This window comes from Sus scrofa, chromosome 18 (assembly GCF_000003025.6).
Source record: "Sus scrofa isolate TJ Tabasco breed Duroc chromosome 18, Sscrofa11.1, whole genome shotgun sequence".
Classification (NCBI taxonomy): Eukaryota; Metazoa; Chordata; class Mammalia; order Artiodactyla; family Suidae; genus Sus; species Sus scrofa.
Window position 1 is genome coordinate 38,817,514 of NC_010460.4, and position 22,506 is coordinate 38,840,019.

At 38.8% G+C, this 22,506-nt stretch overlaps 1 protein-coding gene across 16 annotated transcripts in view; it reads left to right on the forward strand.

Moving 5' to 3' along the window:
* Positions 1–22,506, forward strand: part of DPY19L1 (dpy-19 like 1) — a 282,848-nt gene that overhangs the window by 16,171 nt on the left and 244,171 nt on the right. For all 16 annotated transcript variants that reach the window (XM_021079309.1, XM_021079325.1, XM_021079315.1 and 13 more), the window contains exons 2-6: positions 1,512–1,536; positions 2,155–2,242; positions 5,718–5,855; positions 9,191–9,311; positions 9,984–10,077. In XM_021079309.1, the coding sequence (XP_020934968.1) occupies positions 1,512–1,536; positions 2,155–2,242; positions 5,718–5,855; positions 9,191–9,311; positions 9,984–10,077 (466 nt within the window). The remainder of the gene's footprint in view (positions 1–1,511; positions 1,537–2,154; positions 2,243–5,717; positions 5,856–9,190; positions 9,312–9,983; positions 10,078–22,506) is intronic.

The window sequence follows — 22,506 nt, forward strand, 5'->3', positions numbered from 1 at the left end:
CCTGCACTGTTGGTGGGAATGTAAACTGGTACAGCCACTATGGAGAACAGTTTGGAGATACCTTAGAAATCTATACATAGAACTTCCATATGACCCTGCAATCCCACTCTTGGGCATCTATCCGGACAAAGCTCTACTTAAAAGAGACACATGCACCCGCATGTTCATTGCAGCACTATTCACAATAGCCAGGACATGGAAACAATCCAAATGTCCATCGACAGAGGATTGGATTCGGAAGATGTGGTATATATACACGATGGAATACTACTCAGCCATAAAAAAGGATGACATCATGCCATTTGCAGCAACATGGATGGAACTAGAGAATCTCATACTGAGTGAAATGAGCCAGAAAGACAAAGACAAATACCATATGACATCACTTATAACTGGAATCTAATATCCAGCACAAATGAACATCTCCTCAGAAAAGAAAATCAATCATGGACTTGGAGAAGAGACTTGTGGTTGCCTGATGGGAGGGGGAGGGAGTGGGAGGGATCGGGAGCTTGGGCTTATCAGACACAACTTAGAATAGATTTACAAGGAGATCCCGCTGAATAGCATTGAGAACTATGTCTAGATACTCATGTTGCAACAGAAGAAATGGTGGGGGAAAAACTGTAATTGTAATGTATACATGTAAGGATAACCTGACCCCCTTGCTGTACAGTGGGAAAATAAAATTAAAAAAAAAAAAAAAAAAAAAAAAAAAAGAATGTATGTGTATATATATATATATATGCGTGTGTGTATGTGTGACTAGGGTCACTTTGCTCTACAGTAGAAAATTGACAGAACACTGTGAACCAACTATAATGGAAAAAATAAAAATCATTTAAAAAATAAATAAATTCCCATGCATTTTTTTTAAAAAAGAAAGTTGAGTGGTGTTTTCTGGATTCATTTTAACATGTTCTTTGTATTTGGACAGAAAGCAAATGACTGATTCTCATAGACTGGTTTAAGTACTACCTTTTCTTTTTTTACTTTCTCCCTTCATCTCTTTCTTCCTTCTTTACTTGTTTCATTTTAAATTTGTTTTTAAAAAAGTAAACTGTCATAAAATTCAGATATTATAGCGGTATCTAAAAAGTGGTAGTTCCCTCTTTTTATCTGTCCCAGTCCTGTTCTCTGAGGTCACCTTATTTCTTTATTCTATTGCCTCTCACCATTGGTTCATTCTTCTCATAGCTCTATTTATGGAGCTTTCCAAACAAGGATTCCAGCATAGGTTTTTGCAAATAATAACCCCTCATTTATTTTGTTGAATGAGTGAGTGAATGAAAATTGTAAATGTATGCCTAATTCTTTTGTAATTCAGCCTACTGTTATTTTAAGCAGAGCCCTGGGACTTCTTTTGAAGAGTCCCTATTCCTTGCCCAGTCCTTGAGAGTTCAAGATGTACACTTTCCCAGCTTTACTATGCTTGTCTTTGTAATGCTTTTTTGTAAGGCAAAAGTAATTTTAATGCAAAAATAATAATTTACATTTCTTTTTTCTTCTAGCTGCCTTTGCAGCAGTGTTGCACTGGTAAGATTTTCTCCCCTGGCATGTTTTATGCAGATGTTCCTAACTTACCAAAACTGTTTCTCCTACATGCATATAGGAATAATTTCAGCATAAGGATGAATATATAGTATTAAATGTAAGAAAATAGACTGAAAATGTAGTTTAATTAATAAATCAGGGTCAGAATAATGAAATTTTTTAATAAAGAAATCTATTATTAAAGAGGTTATATTTGAGACGCCTTTGCTTAACATTAATAGAGTATTCATATTGAGAGGAAGATTAATTTTTTTAATCTTCTGGATAGAAAGAAATATGAATTTCATTAATCAGACATTTCTGAAATGGTAACCCAATGACATTTATAGTTTAATCTATAATTTTATTTTTCTTGGCTTAAAATATCATTATTCTGGTTCACTCTATTTGTAAAATCTGATTTGAATGTGTTTTCTTATATAGAGAAATTTTAGTAGAAATGTAAGATATACTGAGCAGTAAAACAAATACGTGTTTTTAAGTTTTATTAAAAATTAGCTGCAAATTTATGGATAACTTTGGTTTTGCTTTTAGAGTTTATTTTTAAAATGATATTTAATAGAAGTTTCAATACTGTTCTGTCCTTGTTTTGTTTTTCAGGAGCCATATAACACACCTCTTTGAAAATGATCGTCATTTTTCTCACCTCTCAACTTTGGAAAGGGAGATGGCCTTTCGCACTGAAATGGTTAGTTTTGATGTGGTTATTTATTTTTTGCTTTTTAGGGCCACACCTGCAGCTTATGGAGGCTCCCAGGCCAGGGGTCCAGTTGGAGCTGTAGCTGCTGGCCTATGCCACAGCTGCAGCAACGCCAGATCCAAGACGAGTCTATGACCTACACCACAGCTTGTGGCAACGCCAGATCCTTAACCCACTGAGCGAGGCCAGGGATTGAACCCACAACCTCATGGTTACTAGTTGTATTTGTTTCTGCTTAGCCACTACGGGAACTCCTGATGTAGTAATTGAGAAATCTAAAAACTTCAGGCTTTTTTTCATGGAAATTTTCAAAAATGTTCCAACATAGAGTAGACACTTCTCCTCTACCCATCCCCCAGCTTCAACAGCTGAGGACACATAGCCATATTTCTTTCATCTACATCCTCACACACCCATCTCCTTTTAAAGGAAACCTCATCTGCAAACACATCTCATTTATGTCTCAAAAGGAAAGATTTTTTGTTAACCACAATATCATTGTCACACTTGAGAGCAGTGGATGCAGTTGCTTAAATCATCAAATATCAATCAATGCTTAAATGACCTTATTGCCTTTCTTCCCCATTCAGATGATGTGTTGCCATGTTTAAATCAGGCTCTAGACAGTATCTGTATGTTGCATTTAGTTGATATATCGCTTAAGTCCTTTAATCTATAAATTCCTCTTCTCATTTTTGTTTTTCTTCCTGCTTATTTGTTGAAGAGTCCAGGTCATTTGTCCTGTAGAATTATTCACAGTAATTCATGTTGTTTATTAGGTTCCACTGTCCCAAGTTTCCTGAAAGTTGATGGATCAGGCTCTTGATAGCTAAAAGTTTGATTTTTTTTTTCCCAGTACGGATACTTCATAAGTGGTTTTGTGCCCTGACTGTACCATACCAAGACCATACCATTTCCATTTGTCTCACTCTCTGTGAGGTTAAGATTGACCAATGGCTTTAGGTATTGTCATGCTGATCCCTCCATTATAGCTTAGACCTCAGCCTAGAGCATTTATTTCTTCAGAATTGCCAAATGGTGATTATCATCTATTCTGTTATTTTTCCTTGCATTTATTAACCATAATTCCTCTGTAAGGAAGAATTTTCCCACAGTACCTGTTTGGTTTATTTGAGGTTCACTCATACAGGGAAGACAGGAAAGTGCTTGATTGTTTCTTTTTATTACCTCTTTTCAGAAAAAGCAGTTGGTTCCCTGGCATCTTCTTGTGCTGACCAGTAGAGTTCCATCTTTTAGAGTACTGTGATGATCAGATAGATTTTACTGTATTATTTAAACTTACCTGTCTTTACCTGTCTTTAGTTGGTTCTGTGTTTCTTCATCATGACCTTACTAGTATCTGTAGCTATTGCAGATTCTGTAGCTATTACTTGCAGATACTCCTCTCCAGACCTGGAATCATCCAGTTTACTAAGGAGCCCTGATTCCTTTCAATGGCAGATGTTGTTTATGGACCACATTTAGGTGCTTGAGGTGCTCATTGCTACTGTTTCATACTAGATTGGCCATTGTGTTTAGGCCTTCTTAGTAAACAAAATTAGGAAACTTTTTTTTTTTGAAGAAGATAAATCATCAATTTAGATTTCTGAATTACAATTTTGGATTAGGTGGTTTTTACTTATTTGATATTAAATTTGTATCTTTTCTGTAAGCCTGAGAATCTTGGTTTCAAATTACTTATATTTGAGGAATAAAAATACCAAAGATATTATTAAAAATGATCACTGAGAGTTCCTGTTGTGGCTCAGTGGTAACAACCCCAACTAGTATCTGTGAGGATTGGGTTTGATTCCTGGCCTCACTCAGTGGGTTAAGGATCCAGTGTTGCCACAACCTGTGGTGTGGATCTCAGAAGTGGCTCAGATCCTGTGTTGCTGTGGCTGTGGTGTAGGCTGGCAGCTGCAGCTCCAATTTGACCCCTAGCCTGGGAACTTCCATATGCCCTGGGTGCAGCCCTTTAAAAAAAAAAAGTGATTACTGAAAATAATTTAAAACTTTCTTGCAGTTCTTTTTAACTTTAGTATATATTCCACTAGAGGTATATAGTAAAATTACTATGTCATATAGTTATTTGAAATCCTCTTCCAACCTGATAAATAGTTAATTTCCTTCTAATTTTCTTTGGATATTTAGGGATTTAAAATTTTTTTGGTTTAAAATTTTAATTAAATATTTACACGGTTCTAAAATCAAACCTATAAACAAGGTAGATTGTCATAGTTTCCTATGGCTTCCAGAATGAAGTCCAATAAACTAGGTGCCTTAAAAGAGCAGAAGTTTATCCTCTCACAGCTCTGGAGGCTGAAATCATGGTTTCGGCGGGGTGTCTGAATCATGGTGTTGGCGAGGCTGTGTTCTCTCTAAAGGCTCCAGGAGAGGATCCTTTCCTGACTCTTCCTAGCTTCTTGTGGTTTCTAGCAGTTCTTGCAATGCATTGGAGATAAAGTCACTCCCGTCTCTGCCTCTGTCTTCATTGGCATTTTTTTCCAGTGTCTTCATGTTTAAATTTCCCTTTTAGTGTAAGGATACCAGTTATATTGTATTCGGGGTCCACTTAATCCAGTATGGCCTCATTTTATTTTGATTACTTTTGGGAGGAACATGTTCCACATAGGTCACATTCACAGGTTCTAGTGAACCTGAATTTTGGGGGACATTATTTAACTTACTGCAGTAGGAAGCATTTAAAAAATAGTGATATGGAACCTAAATAGCATGGTGTCAGGAGCCAGTCTTTCCCTTTTCTGGATAGGGAAATCACGTTCATATTTATAAGCCTTAAACCCAGTTTAGAGTTTGACAGTTAATGGTACTGGCTACCAGAGCCGCTGGAGGCCAGAATTGTACAGAAGATAGAGTTTGTTTCCTGTGTTCATCTCTCTTGCCCTATGCTGTCACTTCTATTCCTTCTAGCACTTGCTTGTTTTTTGTCCCATGTATTATTCCAGCCTTGATATCTTTCCTAATTAGCGTGTCAAAGTAAAAATTTATTTATTGTCTTCACAGTGGGAGCATCATCACTGTCCCTCTGCTCCATCCTCATAGCCCCAGTGCTGCAGGGTTCTTACCTTGGGCAGAACTGAGAGGAAGGAAAATAGTCTGTAAAACTAGTTGACATCTTAAATTGTATGTAGTACATCAGTGTGTAGCCTGCCTAATGTATTTGCATTTTTACATGTAAGTCTGGAGGAAAGATGGCTGATAGTACCCTTTTAGGGATTCAACTAACAGTTAGATGGAATATACTAAGATGTACTAAATAAATAGGTTTTGTGCAACCTAAGGATTTATTAGTGATCAGAAACCTGTGAAATTAATTATAGCTGTTACTTGCTTGCTTTATTTTTCAAAAACAGTATGCTGTAGTTTTTTTTTTTTTAAGGCTAATAAGTGGCATAGTAATATGTATTTTTATTATAACTACAATATATGCTTATTTCAGGGACTATATTATTCCTACTTTAAGACTATTGTGGAAGCACCCTCATTTTTGAATGGAGTATGGATGATTATGAATGATAAGCTCACTGAATACCCCCTTGTTATTAATACATTAAAAAGGTTCAATCTTTATCCTGAGGTAAGATACTTTTTCAACTGTGGCTATTTTTTAACTTTTTAAAATATTGCCTGTATTAAATGCTGATTCTAGGTCTAAGATATAATTCAATATATTAAATTGTATCTTTTTTAAAAAGGAAATGTTTGTCTTTTTTTGGAAGGGAATATGGAAAAAAGATCATTATTAATTGGAGGGCTTTAAGTGATTTTTGGGGAATGATTATTTTGATTGCATTGCGTAGTTTGGCAAATGTGAAAACTATCAGATTTGGTTTGTTTGTAGGAATTATAGCAGGGGAGCACAGTTACTTTTACATGTCATTTGCCAAATAATGTTTCTTATCTGCCACTCTTCACTTAATTGGATGCATCTTCCCCTGTGGTAACAGAAGAAAGGTGGGTCCACCAGGAGCTGAAATAGGAAGATAGTAATGTCAGTAACTTTGTCCTTTTCTTCACTGCCCCTCCTTCATTTGATGCACCCCTAAGCCTTCCCTAGGGCCAGGCTGAGGTGTAGCTTCCTCAGTGACCTCCTCCATGACCTGGTATGAGGCTCCCGTTAAGCTCCCTCGCCCTGGTTCCTGCTTCTTAGCATGCTCATGCTGCTAGAGGCCCACTGCCAGCTGCCAGGGCCACAGCTGCCTTGATCTCTGTGGAATCTCAAGCCCAGGCTCATCACTAGCACTAAGCAGGGCTCTCAGGCATTTTCCATTGAATGGGAGGAGCCCAGCTTTGAGGTCAATTGAGTCAGCCCGATTGATTAGTAAGGCGATAGAGATACAGACCAATAACTAACCACTAAGGCTCGGTGTTTTCTTACTAATGTGCTGCTTGCTGAGTACTTTCTATAACCACGAACACGTCTACTTTGACTGAATCGGGATCACACGACACATTTTTTTATGAGTGCTTTTTGTCTTTTAGGAATGTTGAAAACTATCTTCCTAAGCTGTCTTTTCCTCAACAGCATCATTTTTTACACCTTTATTTATATACAATCTATCATTGTTTGTTTAGTCCATATTTTATGAAAATTTTGGTTGTTTTCAACTTTTAAAATATTCTGAAGCTGCAGTAAGCATCCTTGAAATGAAATCTTGAACACATTCTTACATTTTTTTAAACTGTAAATTTGTTGATGTGGGAACTATTTAGTTCAACAGAATATATGCTTTAATGAATTTCATAAATGTTGCCAAAATGTTTTCTAGATAGGTTATATTAATAGAAATTGCCACTGGCAGTGTTTTTGAAACACTGCTTGTTTCCTTGCATCCTTGCTACTTTAATAGGCTAAAAAAAATAAGATCATATGATGTATTTTGTTCATTGCTGTATATATATGTGTATATGTATTTTATTCAATGCTCTGTGTTAAAATGCATTTTTACTTTTAAAAATAATTGTTTGTTCAAGTCCTTTATATTTCTATTGAAATTTTACAAGACCTCATTTGTTATATGCAGGATGTTAATACTATGCTATGTAGATAAGACATTTTCTCCAGTTTTTTGTTTGCCTTTTAGCTTTCTACCATATGATGTGAATGTATTTTTTCTGTTCAGAAATAGCATATCTATGAACCTCTTAACTTTATGGTTTTCATTCATCAACATAGGTGAAAAATACTCATTCTTGACCATTGTAATTATTATTATTATTTTTTTTTGTCTTTTTTTTTTTTTTTTTGATATTTCTTTGGGCCGCTCCCGCGGCATATGGAGGTTCCCAGGCTAGGTGTCAAATCGGAGCTGTAGCCACCGGCCTACGCCAGAGCCACAGCAACGCAGGATCCGAGCTGCGTCTGCGACCTACACCACAGCTCACGGCAACGCTGGATCCTTAACCCACTGAGCAAGGGCAGGGACCGAACCCGCAACCTCATGGTTCCTAGTCAGATTCGTTAACCACTGCACCACGACGGGAAATCCTGTAATTATGTTTTGATATTGACATTTTCAATTTATCTGGAATTTGTTTTGATCATCAGTGTGGGGGTAGGAATCTTACCTTATATTTTTTCAAAATGATCTTTTGTGTAACCTAACACTTGAATGAGTGGTCCGTCTTCTCCCTGCTTCTTTATTATATACAAAATTATTATATATGTCTGCTTGCACCTGCCTTTGGACTCTGTGTTCAGTATTACCTTAGGTTGAGGTCTTGGGAAGCAGATTTTGAGATGGAGATTTGCATACAGGAAGTGTATAAGGGAGTGCCCTGGAGGGCAACATCTGAAGAGGGGATGAAGGAAGCTGGAGGAGGCAGGAGGAGTTGTTGAGCTGTGATGCAGTTACAGCAAAGGCTTCAGCCAATCCCTTGGGAAGCCCTGAAGCTGGAAAGGTCCTGCAGAATTGTCCTAACTTGAGGCAAGGGCCCCTAGCCTTTATAGCTCTCCCTGTGGACTTAATTAGGCATTGAATGCAGTTGCCCTTGGATAGAGGTGTGACCTTTAGTGCATTTAGTCTCTTCAGCAGAAGGTAGTTCCCAGATAGGGACTCTGCTGAGAGGTGTCAGTCACCAACCCTCCCAACTGCTGGGGGAATGAGTGCCTCAATCCTGAAGGGGGATCTGGTGGCAGTCTGCATCCTTCACCATGGTTACTTGCATCTGTCTGGCTATTCTTGTGCCAGTATCACACTAGTTTAATTATGTAAATAATGAATTTTATTATCTATTAGGACTTTTTCTTCAGTTATCTCCTTTTTGTTAGTTTTCCATATAACATCTAGATAAACACTTGGGATTTTGCTTACTTAGCATTGTTTAATGTTTATGAATCAATTTGAGGAAGAATTCACATTTTGGAAAATTAGATCTATTTAAGATGACAGGTATCTTTCTATCTGTTCAACTCTTCTTTTATGTAGACTTATAGACTTTTACAGCTTTTGAAAATTATAAATCTTGCATGTTTCTTGCTATATTTTATTCTTACCCATGGGTGAACAGATGAAGACTGACCAGTGAATACGTGTATATATGACTATGAATCTCCTTTTACTAGATTTAAAGGGAAGGGGCCCAAGGGGATGGTATAGGAAGGGAAAATTTGATAATTATCAAAATATCTCAAAAATATTCTAGTAAGAAAACTGTTCAGGATAATGTATATATTTTTTTGTCTTTCAGGGCCACACCTGCAATGTATGGAAGTTCCCAGGCTAGGGGTTGAATAGGAGCTGTAGCTGCCAGCCTGTGCCACAGCCATAGCAATGAGGGATCCTTAACCTACTGAGCAGGGCCAGGGATCAAACCCACATCCTCATGGATACTAGTTGGGTTCGTTAGCCACTGAGCCATGGTGGGAACTCCGATATTTTTCTTCATAATGTTTCTTTTTTAAAAAAATAGGTAATCTTAGCCAGCTGGTACAGGATTTACATCAAAATAATGGATTTGATTGGTATTCAAACCAAGATATGTTGGACAGTTACCAGAGGAGAAGGACTCAGCCCTATTGAAAGCTGTGAAGGCAAGTCTCTGTCCTTTTGTTCAGTTTTCTGTTACAACATACTAATCTTATTACAAACTTGGTGGTATAAATAACCATTTTATTATATTTATGGATTCCGGGAGTAGCAAATTTGGACAGGGTATAGGATGGTTGCTTTGTTTCTATGTCAGAGGACTGTGTTAGACTCAAATGGCTGGGGAGACTGGCATTAACTGGAGGCTCCTTCACTTACATTCTGGCTCCTGGGCTGGCGTACCGATAAGGCTGGACCTGCTGAGACTCAACTGAGACAACTTGTGCGCTTTCTATGCAGCTTAGGCTTTTGTTTAGCTTTTCCTGTGGTAGCTCACTTGGATACTGCCTGGCCTCTTCTCTGTGGCTTCTGCCATGGTCCACTGGAGAAATCCCAAGCCCAGCCAGACTCAAAAGCAGGGTCATAGACCCCATATCTCTACAGGAGGAGTGACCGTGGGTTTGCAGCCCTGTTTCCAAACCACTGTAGCTACTACTCTGGTCTCCTATGTGTCCCACATCAGTGTCATGTGTTCATATGGGAACCAAGGCAACCATTTAATATATCTGGCAACCATTTTCAAAATAATCATATTTTAATATAAATTGCCAGACACACAAAGTAATTTATAGTTAGTACATGTGTTTTTTAATTTATTTTTATTTTTATTTTTAAAGGATTGGGAGATCCTGCTTGCTTTTATGTTGCTGTAATTTTTATTTTAAATGGACTAATGATGGCATTATTCTTCATATATGGCACATATTTAAGGTAAGACTATTCATTTTGTATATATGTTTATGATATACACTAGAGTAGTAAGAATAATGAGATAATGATGAACTTGTTTAGTTTTCTCACAATGTCATTTCTAATATATCTACTTATAGATACAAAAGTATTTGTTTGGACTCTTCTACCTTCAAAGTGTCTTTAAAATTTTCTTCATTACTGCTTACTGATTTTTTGTAGTATAGAAGTATGGTGTATGTATATGACTTTAAATTTGGTTTAATGAGTGGGAATCTGCTATTATCTTGTCATCTTTTTTGCTTTGTAAATGTGGCTGTCTCAGTTTAGTACCTCAAAGATCTGTTCCATTCCTAGCTCACTGAGTGTAGAGCAGTTACTTGCTAAATAGTTATCAAATGAGGAAGCTATTAGGAAATCAACTTAAAGTGTATTTGAGTAGAGATTTCAGATACTTTGATGCTAATATTTCTGACTTTAAGAAAGTATGTTAGTTATGTAAGTGGGGGAGACTGAAATGAAAATTTATGATTGAAAGATGATGTGAAAAATTTTGTTTTTGAAACAAGACACATAGAAATAACCAAAAGTATCTGGAAATCAGGAGTGAAGGCTGACCTGTAGGAAAGCAAGGCCAGTGTGCCTTGTCTCATGAGGAGCCAAAGTTAGATGAACTTGGGGAATCTATTCACTTTGCTAAGTACTGCTCAGCTGTCTTATGAAGAGCTTTATTACATTTGGGAGAGTCGAATGTAAGTAAGAGAAGTTAAAACATGGAACATAGCATTATTACTAAATTGCTGCTAATCTGTAGTTATGCCCCCTCTTTTTTCCTTGCTTTTTAGGGCCACACCTAGGGCATATGGAAGTTCCTTGGGCTGGGTGTTGAATCAGAGCTGCCACAGTGACAGCAATGTGGGATCTGAGCTGTGTCTGTGACCTACGCCGTAGTTCACTGCAGCGCTGGATCCTTACCCCACTGAGCCAAGCCAGGGGTCGAACCCGAATCCTCATGGATACTAGTTTAGTTTGTAACTCATTGAGCCACAATGGGAACTCCCTGTGCTGTTTTTTTAATTGAAGGAATATCTAAACATTTATATAAAAGTAAGTATTCAAAATTGTCTTCATATAATGCTTGCTGTCACAACTGTTTCAAAGCTGAAGGTACAGTATTTGCTGCAGTGAATATGAGGTTCTGGTTTTGGTTGAAAGGTTCTTGGTGGTTTGGGCCCTGGCCTGGGAGTTCTTAGTCTCCAGACAGCAATTCTCTCCCTCCGTGGGACATGCATATTCACTTGTTCAGTCAGCACATAAGGTGCATACGAGGTGGTCTTATTCTCAGACTGCATGTTTGATTCTGAGGGCATGGTGGTGGAGTAAGGTGGGAGGTGGCAGTGGTGGTGGGCGTAAGTTGTGAAAGATAGACAGCAAGGATAAAGTGCTTATGATTCTGAAGGCAGGAGAAATTTGTTCTGTGTGGAGCAGTCCCTGTAGCTCCACCTTGGAGCGTCAGAGCATTTTGAATAGGCGGAGGAGAAAGAATCCTAGGAAGAGGCAAAGGTGGAAAATCTGGGACATGGAAAGGGGATAGCAAGTAGGTCAGTACTGCTGGAATGCAGATTATTGAGGAGGTGTCGTGGGAGAGTAAGATTGGAGAAATGAGTTGGTCTGGTTGATGAATGACCTTAATGCCAGGCTGGTTTGAAACCTTTTCCAAAGTGTGTGAAGGAAATCAGGAACTTGGCTAATAGAGGGACAGGATTCAAGCCAAGCCATGATCTCATTTGACCCTTGACTTCCATCTGTCCCCAGAGTCAGCCAGTGACTAGCGCAGAGTCTGTCAAACTCCAGGGCGTAACCTAGTAAGGGGTTTTAAAATCAATTTAGTGAGTTGGGCTCAGCAGTTTTTTTTTCACATGAAAAAGAAAAGAATACAGCTGTAAATAATAAAGTATACCTCACTTTATAACAGATATTATTTAGAGAAAGTTCTGTTTGTTGCTTACTACATATATGTCTATACATATACATATACTGAGTTGTGGTGTAAAGTCTCACTTCTTATTGTTGTTTTTAGAATTTAAAAAATCCTCACTGCTTAGGGGTAACGGGAGGGAATGATTTTCCCTAAAGAGGACTTAAGTCTTTCCAGATAGCTGTCTCTGGTTCTTCTCCCAGCTCTGGGCTGCATCCTGTTTCAGCTTTACCCACTTTTCTGCTTTTTACCCAGCAGCCCTGTCAGTGTTGTCTGACTCTTGTACCCAGTGGTCTACCCTCTGGAGCTGTGCTGAAAATAGAGACTCGTGTTACGCATTTTCATTTCCCTGAATAATCTCCTTAGCCCTTCCAAACACATCGTAAGCTCTAGGTTCTTCCTGGCTCCATCCATCCCCAAATGAGCATCCGGTTCTTGTGCATTGTGGAGCTACGTGAATTCTAAGGAGCCTTGACTATCGCAAGGCCAGGGGGCCAGGTATGTAAATTATACTTCAGTAGTGACCCTCGTTTATGTTTTGCTCAGTCAAGTCTTTTATCACTTTTTCTATCAGGGTTTTGTTTGTTTTTTTTCCCCCATTGAATTTTTAAGTGTTTTTGACACAAGAGGATTTTTAGAGGTTTCAAATTACTGGGTAGTTCTTAATGTTTTCTTCCTTGATAGTTAGGTTAGTCACTTTTCTAATTTTATAAAATTGGATAAAGCTGCAGACTTCTCAACATGTGGGTTAAAAATAAAAGAGAAGGATATCTTCAGTTGAGTTTAGAATCTTTTTATAAATTGTGTTATATCTTGAAAAATAAAAGTTGAGATTTGTCTAACAGATTAGAAGCTTACAGACAGATCGAGTATGACATTTTAAAATCCAGAAGTATATTTGTTTTTGAGTATATAGGTATAAGTTTTCTGAAGTCAAATAAGCCAATTCATTTCATCAGAAATGGACAGAGAAGGGAACATAGGAAACATAACTAAACGGTCCAGTGGGGCTGAGCTGCTTTGCTCTGACTCGTAGAAGTCAAGTAAGATAGTTTCGAGACATAAACTGTTCATGATGTACTTTTCTGTCTGGAATTCTCAGCATTTTAGTATGGCTTTAAAATACCTGTTGCTAATTATCTTCTAAAAGCTGTGCTGTTAATTCGTAGTAACATTTATTTCATAAGATACATACCCTAACAGTTTCTGGCTAACTGCCACAGACTGACAGTTTCTGCAGGCCAGTTTCTCAAGACCCCACGTGTGCAAGTCTCTGTTCTGCGGAGAGGAGGGGACATTCGAGAGTAGTTACGGGCAGTTAGGAAAGTCCCCCTTGCTTCTTTTGGGGGAAATGCCTATGTTCCTGGGAAATGGAACTCTCTTACTAATAGATGCCAAAACCTTTCTTGCTCCCAAAGGGCAGTTATCGTGCAAGTAGACGTAATCGTTTGATTCTTTGTAGTTTAGTTTGATTTTAGTAGTATTCTGGAGTGCAGGGTTCTCTCTCACTAGTCCATCCTGCTGTGTTGAGTAAGAGTAGATTGGACTGTATCTATAGCTATTAATCCTTTTCCCTAAGCAGTGGTGTGTGCTGGTAAATGTTTAACCAGCTCTCTGGAAAAAAATGCACTGATACATAAAATCCATTATAAATTTTGTTGATATAAAAGATGTGTGCATGGAGTTCTCTTGTGGCTCATCAGGTTAAGGATCTGACGTTGTCACTGTAGCAGCTTGGGTTTCTGCTGTGGCGTGGGTCCCAGGCCCAGGAACTTACACATGCCACCGGCCTGGCCAAAGAAAAAATGTAAAAATAATAACAGTTGCTAAACAGGATTTCTTTTTTGTTTTTGTAAATAGCTTGCCAGAACTACTCTGAAGAGCTCAATAAAAAAGGAAGTGTGATACTGGGATATAGAGGTCTTATGGAATTAGGGGCAGAAAGCATAGTATTTGGGCCTCACAAAAACTGAAACTGGGCATTTGAAATCCCTTTTAACCAAGGTGGCCTGTTCTTCTTGTGTCACCTCTCCCTCCTGCCCTCCTTCTCCACTTGTTTCTGGTCTCTATTACTCCCCTGATAGAGTGTGTGTGTGTGTGTCCCAGAATTACATGTAGTTCCCCAGTTACTTGGTTTCAGCCATTTCACCTTGCTTTGAAATTCAAAGGAAGTCAAAACAAATTTTGTTTTTTGAGGGTGAATATTTCTATTAGTGGTACATCAATTGAGGACATCCTGGAAGAAGGATGTCCACTGGAAGATGTGCTTTTGTTTTAAGATCGTCTCGCTGTTGATGTTACAGAGTTCATTCCTACTTGCTACCAAGCAGTTAATTTCTTTATTAGTGTCCTTCAATCTGTCTTTCTTAGTTCCTTCCCTTCTGCCAAGGAATATGAACATGTCTTATCATTCCAAAATTGACACATGATTTTCTTTCTTTCCTTTTTTTTTTTTTTTTTTTTTTTTGGGTCTTTTCTAGGCCCGTACTCGTGCCATATGGAGGTTCCCAGGCTAGGGTTCTAATTGGAGCTGTAGCTGCCAGCCTATGCCAGAGCCACAGCAACGCCAGATCCGAGCTGCGTCTGTAACCTACCCCACAGCTCAGGGCAATGCCTGATCCTTAACCCACTGAGCAAGGCCAGGGATTGAACCCTCAATCTCATGGTTCCTAGTTGGATTTGTTAACCATTGAGCCATGACGGGAACTTTGACACATGACTTTCTAATGGGACTACTCCTTGGGTTGTCCTTGTGACCCCCAATCTAGTCTTACGACTCCTGTCCCTTCCTCTCCTATAGTCCATTCTCACTGATGGTGAGGACGTGGTTCCATCCACCTGTACCACCTGCCCCCTTTTGCAGTGATTACCTGGCAGCCAGGCCAAGCCATTCTTTTGTTTGGTTTTTATAAGGATGGTAAAATAATGCATAAAACTACTTAAGGTTTTCACAGAGAAGCACTGTGGCCAGCCTAAGGGGACTCTGTTTCTGTCTTTTTGTGCTTCATTTTCTTTCTAGAGTTCATCTCTCACTGATTGCAGCTGCTACCATCTTTAGAGTTCCTATGCCTCTCATCAAAACCGTAGCTGAGGGATAGATGAAAACTCCTTCCTCACAATTCTTAAGACAGAAGAAATAGTGTTAAATCATTAAAGCACCTGAGTTTGAGTATGACTTTTAGATCTTGTAATAGAATCTTTGAGCCCTTTCCTTTTAGCATCCTATTCAAGGGTGCCCAGAAAATACCCCTTTTTTGGTATTTAGGCACTTCAGCATTTGACTCTCTAGATTAAGCAGCATCTGAGCAGATCTTCTGGAGGAAACAGTGGGCAGTGAGTAGAGTTGATGACTCATCATGGGGCCAGCTCAGCTCACACTGAGTGACCGTCTCTACTGCCTGGTACCCCTGCTGGCACTGCTGCCTACTTGGGCTTTTGTTTGTTGTCTTCCATGGAAAATACTTTTACTGACCTTTACTGTAGGGAGCAAAGGAGATGCAAGGACTCAAAAAAAAAAAAAAAAAGACCTTGGCTGATGGCAGAAAAACCTGAAGGCAAGTTCCTAACCAAGGAAGGGAGCTCACCTGAACGGTATAAGCCAAAGGTGGGCTTTTGGTCAGGATAAAAGCCTGCCTGTACGGTACAAGCCGAGAGCAGGCCTCAGGTTACACAGCTCTCATTTTGATGTTTATGGGGAAGAATTGGGGCTTTCCTGGGAAAACAATTTCCATGTTTGCGCCAGAGAACATGGATTGTTTCTCGGGTGACGTAGTCTTTCCTGTTGTTTTATTTGTTATTCAGTTTTCCTCAGTCTTTCCTGATCATTTGCTTATTATTCTTATTTTCTATTCTTATTTTCCTGTGGCGATTTGTGATTTAACAAAGTTAAAACAATAATATAATAAAAATTTCATCCTGAAGGACTTTTCCCTATTCATATCCAACTTAATTAATATATAGTGTTTATCTACTAACTAGTTATAGTAAACTTTAGAGTTAGGATTTTAATGAGATTCATAAAAGTTAGGCATATGTTATTCTTGACCAAAAGACACCTAGCTATGAGTTATAAAAACTTTTAAGTGATAGCTAGTTATATTTTCTTACACTGTCTCCTTGCCATAACACTTTAAAGATAAACACCAGTCTAAAAACAAGATTTGTGAGTGCCCAATTCTTATGTCCATGACCTCTTCACTTGTGGAGACTGGCTGGCCATGGGATGATTTGTACTGTCTCCTTTCCACATGATGTATTGTACCTAATTGCCCTTAAATTGTACTCACTAAATTTAGTTAAGACAAAGATATTAGAACGTGATGTATAGCTGCTGTACCATGTAAAAGTTAACCAATGTGCTTTTAACACTATGATGTAATCTGTAGTGAAAAACTGTCTATATAATCAACCACTTATGCCAATAAAATTTGAGCAGTCCAGAGCCCTGAAAGAAGGGACAAAGAGACTGTCTCTGTATGTACATTTGCTGATGCCATGTCCCTCTCCATTGGGGAAAAAGTGTACACTCCCTGGCCACCGGAGCTGGCCTCTGGCACTTTACTTTTAGGGTCTTATAAGAAATAGCTATGGGAGTTCCAGTCGTGGCGCAGTGGTTAACGAATCTGACTAGGAACCATGAGGTTGCGGGTTCGGTCCCTGCCCTTGCTCGGTGGGTTAAGGATCCGGCGTTGCCGTGAGCTGTGGTGTAGGTCACAGACGCGGCTTGGATCCTGCATTGCTGTGGCTCTGGTGTACAAAGGCCAGTGGCTACAGCTCTGATTCGAACCCTATCCTGGGAACCTCCATATGCCGTGGGAGCGGCCCAAAGAAATAGCAAAAAGACAAAAAGACAAAAAGACAAAAAGACAAAAAAAAAAAAGAAATAGCTATGTGTAATTTCTTACTTCATGTTTTGTGCATCTTTTTGAATACTTTATCACCTACTACACTCTCTTATAAAACTTTTTTAGTGTGAAATGTGTCCTACATATGGAATTGTATAAGATCTTTACATATATTTTTAAACAAATAAGGTGAGTGAACGCCTATGTACCCATCACACAGATTAAGAAATGTCACCTTTGGAAGCTTTCGTTCACTTAAAATTCCTCCTTAATGCATTTCCTTCCCTTCTCCCAAGCCTCGGAGGAAATGGCATCCTAACTTTGGGGTTAGTTTTTTCCTTGCTTTTCTTTATAGCTTTACCCCCGCTGTATATACTCTTTTTTTATTACTCAATGAATTTTATTACATTTATAGTTGTACAATGATCATCACAACCAAGTTTTATAGCATTTCCATCCCAAACCCTCAGTGTACCCCCCGACCCTGCAACCTGTCTCATTTGGAAACCAGAAGTTTTTCAAAGTCTGTTAGTCATTATCTGTTCTGCAAAGAAGTTCATTATGTCCTTTTTTTCGATTTCACATATGATAACATTTCATGTTGGTGTCTCACTGACTGACTAACTCCACTTAACATGATAATTTCTAGATCCGTCCATGTTGCTGCAAATGCGATTATTTCTTTCCTTTTAATGGCTGAGTAATATTCCATTGTGTATAGGTACCACATCTTCTTTATCCACTCCTCTGTTGATGGGCATTTAGTATATATATTCTTAAATATGATATATTGTGTAATTTTGAAAAAACTGTGGGCATTGTTTTAGTTTGACATGTCGAAGTTTACTCTTTCTAATATTACCATTTATCAGGGTCCTATTTTGCTCCTTTTTAGTTCTCATATATGTGACTTTGTGATCCATTAATTTTTCTAAGAATAATTTTTTTGACCCATTACAGCTTGGAGTGAATGGTAGCATATGGTGTGTGGCAGTGTTTCTGTGTTTTGAGTGTGTGTTTTTTGCGATGGCACTTCTTTCACTGGCTCCTTCTTCTCCATTCAGGATTGTGCCCTACAGTTCTGGATGGTCTGACCTCGATGTTTCAGTATGTTTGTCAGAGTTTTTATTCTAATGGTTTTTTAAGCCAAAATTAATAAAGTAGTATATTTTATTTCCTTTGGTGATGAATAAGAACACCTGTTTTTTTGTGTAGTTTTTTTTTTGTTTGTTTGTTTGTTTTGCTTTTTAGGGCCTCACCCACAGCATATGGAAGTTCCCAGGCTAGGGGTCAAATTGGGGCTCCAGCTGCCAGCCTACGCCACAGCTGCAGCAATACAGGATCCAAGCTGCATCTGTGACCTAAACCACAGCTCATGGCAATGCCAGATCCTTAACCTACTGAGCAAGGCCAGGGATCGAACCTGCAATCTCATGGATCCTCTAGTTGGTCCGTTACCTGCTGAGCCATGAAGGGAACTCCGTATTAAGGGAGTTTTTTGAGGAGATCTTTTTAATGATCTTTCTTCTGAACTTCTGTACATTTAATGTCTGCTGCTCAGTATCTCTGAGGCCACTCTGACTCTTCCTCCTCTTTTGAATATTAACCTGTCTCTGCTTCCACTCAGTTCTCCACTGCTTCTCAGCTTTTGTGAGAAAAAGCCTGGCCTTTTTTTTTTTTTTTTTTGTAGACATAGGTGATCATCAGAAAATGCCTTTTCCATCTGAGGAACCAACCAACCAGTCACAGAGTACAAGGAAAATTCTCTTCTGATTTTCTTTTCTCACCTTTTTCCTTTGGTCATTGGTGGTTCATAGTGGCTTCTTTGATACTGGAATTCTTTTAAAAACTACTTTATTTCTAGATAAGTTCCAGAAGCCTCAAGGGCCTGGAAGATTAATCTGTATGTCAACGTGCCTTTTAATTTTGCTTAATGCCCCCTTTCTATCCCGAAGTGAATACTTGCAGTTAATATAACCAGTTTTCCTACTCTGTCTTCTCATGATCCTACCCAAAGTCACCAGTGAAGTGACTCCGTTTTTTTTTTTTTTTTTTTTTTTTTATATCAATTTCTTGCCCCTCCCTTGCCACCCACCTCTTTTAAGGGAAAGTTGAATTTCTTATTCTTTATGCTGTTTTTGGTTCCATTGTTTTATTTGACATTTTATAATTCTTCAATACAAAATCAAGCTCCTACTGTTTATGCAGCCTGAGTTTTTGGTTAAAAACGTGTCTCAAATAGGCTGTGAATTTCACCAGCTCTGTGGGTTTTTTTTTTTTTTTTTTTTTTTGGTTCTTTTGAATGTTCTATTAACTCAGCCTGCTAGCACATCTTTAATCATTTGGTCTAACAGTTGTATATGAATATTTAAAAGCTAAGTATTTCTCTTCAGCATGCATAAATTGATGGAAGTTATTGGTTGACAATATTGGTGTCTTTTTTACAAAGTCTGTCCCTTTTATGTCACTGTCTCAGCAAATAATACTTAACCGCACTATTGCCAAAGTCTGACCCTGAGAAGATATCCATGACTTTCCCCTTTTGTTACCTCTCAAATCCAAGTCACAAAACCCTATTAGTTTTTTTTCAGAAGATCTCTGGTATCCTTGCACTTCTTTCTTTGTACCCAATGTTCTGTTTCCCTGAGGCACCCTGGTGTGCTGTCCCTCTCTCTGGGACAGCCCAGCGTCCCTCTTACTAGGACACCAGGCCATTCTTCCTCTAGGACTGCCCCAGCTGCCATCAGTCCTCCTCCCTCCAGGCCGTTTTGCACACTGTGGACAGCATGATCTAGTTTGAGGAACTGTGACAAGGACAGTGCAATTGGAATAAGCCCTTGGTGTAGGAGAAAAAAATCACTAAAGGACTCTGCAAGTGTGTGCAGGGGCCAGATCCCACAGGGCATTTTAGACATGTTTAGGTGTTTGAATTTGCTGCGAAGAACAATGGGATGCCAGTGGAGGATTGAGTGGATGGCATTAGCATGTTTGAATTAATTTATTTTTAATGATGGTACACTGTAGGAGGAGCGAGCCTGGATGTCGCAAAGCTGCATGTTGTCCAGGTGAAGTTGTCCATGTGAAAGAGGATGGGGGCCTGAGCTAGCGTAGCAGGTGGATGGAGGGATGCAGACAGACTGAGGTTTTGAGGAGGCTGAGTTCGAGAAGCTTTATGACTGGGCAGGTGGTTTTTATTTGGGGTTTTGTTGTTGTTGTTGTTATTGTTCTTTTAGGACAGCACAGATTTGCACACATTGGTATGATTTTCTCCAGTGGTGTTCAACGGAGAGTTAAGAAGCTAGGCCTGCCTGTGCGGAAGGAGAAAGCTATGAATAGTGGGGAATGAGCTGGAGTGTTGGGAGATAACTGTTCGGAGGAGGGCCTGTGAGAGAAGTGAGCTCAGATGAGTGGGGTTTGACGAGGGGTTCCGGAGCAGTACCTGGAATTGACAGTAGAAGGAGCCTGCTGGCCTCACCTCCGGACCTAGAGCCATACAGAGCATGACAGAGGGACTTGCAGAGCAGGGTGACGTTTCAAGGCAGGAAGAGAAGGAAGGATCTGGGTAGAGCTGAGGGTGGGAAAGGGAGACGTTCACTGTGGAACGGAGGTCCCAGGAGCAGTAATGTGAGGCATTGTATGTTTGACTTCAAGATTCCCCCAAAATGAATGCCAGTGGTCCTCCAATGGAATAGTTTTTGTGTTTTCACTTACTCTTCAGTGCCGGAGTCCAGCTCCAGCAGCCAGGGTATTCCCTCCGGGGATGGACAGTGTCGGTGAAGCACACAGAGACAGCCTCTTTGTCCCTACTTTCAGGGCACTGGACTGCTCAGATTTTTTAAGTGTAGGTAACAGTTTATATAGACAGCTTAATTGTAACTTACATCACAGTGCTTAGATCATATTCTCAAAGGTTAAATTTTAGACTACATGGTACAGTAGATATACAATGTGTTCTGAGAATTTTAATCAAAACTAATGGATATGATGCATCATGCAAAATTATAATGGGTACAAAACATTATGTGGAAAAATCATATATATGAAAATAAGGCAATTCGGTATAAAAACGTCTTGTGGTTACTTTTAGCAAGCGCCGCCCATTATTGTTTTAAACTAAACTTTAACAACTAGAAAGGTCACAAGCACAAGAACTTAACATTTACAAAAACTCTTTTTTAGATTAAAGCTTGAGGTACTAACTTAAAAGCATTATGGTCAGGGGACAGTATGAGAAAATATTTTTTATATCAGAGCAACTTAATTTCATAAAACTTAAAAGCTCCCTACAAAACTTATTAAAAGCAAGATTATATTTTTCCATCAAGAATGATGTATGTCTAACCTTTTCTAACCTATTGTACACTCCACAATTACCTTACTCTAAAACCTATTTTTACTTGTAACAATCCAATGAACACTTTGTTTTTGCTTGCATTAGATCTGAATAGGGGGAATTTCACCAAGGTGAAACTCTTACTATTTTATTACTGTTCCAATATTTGTTGTTCCAATTTTATTGAATCACAAAACAATATAGAAAAATAACAAGGAATAACAAACAACAGAAAAGGCTGAGTAATAAGTAAATAACAGGAAAGACTGAATTTTCCAAGAAGCAATTTTTATTCTTGCGCTATTGTGCAAAGCCTTCACTTTATCATTGTTGTCGTTGTTGTCGGGTTAGCAGGTGAGCCTCATTATTTTTAGAACTTGCCCTCGGAACTGTAGCACCGGGTAAGCCCCTTTCCCTGTTTCTAAACCTGTCCTCGGAACTGTGTTGGCGGGTAGGCTTTTTTTTCCTCGGTTAGGAACCCTGCCTTCGGAACTGTGCCATCAGGCTAGTTCCCTTCCTTGGCCTCCTGTATTTCCTTGGCTCCCCCGCACTTCAGATAACTTTTCAATCTCTGCCCTGTGCAAGGCTCAGTATTAGGTGCCACGGCCGCTGCAGTGATGAATTAGAAAGTTCACAACTTAGTAAATAAAATATTCTCTGTCTTGGATCTTGCAGACAAAGAGTTTAATTAAAGACATAGTTATTTGTGTGTAACAGACTGGAGGGACCAATCTGAGAACTTTTCTCAGACTTCATAGTTCTCATTCTCTTTCTTGCCTTTACTTTTTGTTTCCTTAGTGTTCTGGAGTGTTCCCACTCCTTAGTGTTTGGGAGTATTCTCATTCCAGAGCACTAAGTTTAAGGAAGACGCTCGGCCTGGCCTGGTGGGCATTTTTTTGTCTGGCAGATGCTGAAACTTACATGTCAAACTGGAGACCAGAAACTCTCTTAATTGATTTATTTCCAAATTATTCTCTCATATTCTCTTTCTTAAGCATTTACACAGGAAGAAAACTCATTCCAAGGGTAATTTAATATCATTTTGAATCAGCTGTAATTATTTTTGTTTTCTCTTTGAACTTTGCATGTTTCATTATGCTTTGGTAAATAGAGGTAAAAACCTGGATGATTAACAAAGCCTGCCAAAGTGTGATGACTGATTGGAATCCACTTCACTTAGGATTTGGGAAATAAGCTAATTATAAAATTATTAAATGTTAGAACTGAAAAGTATTTTTAAGATCTTTTATGTTACTACCCCCTCATTTTATACCTCAAGAAGCCAAGGCTCAAAA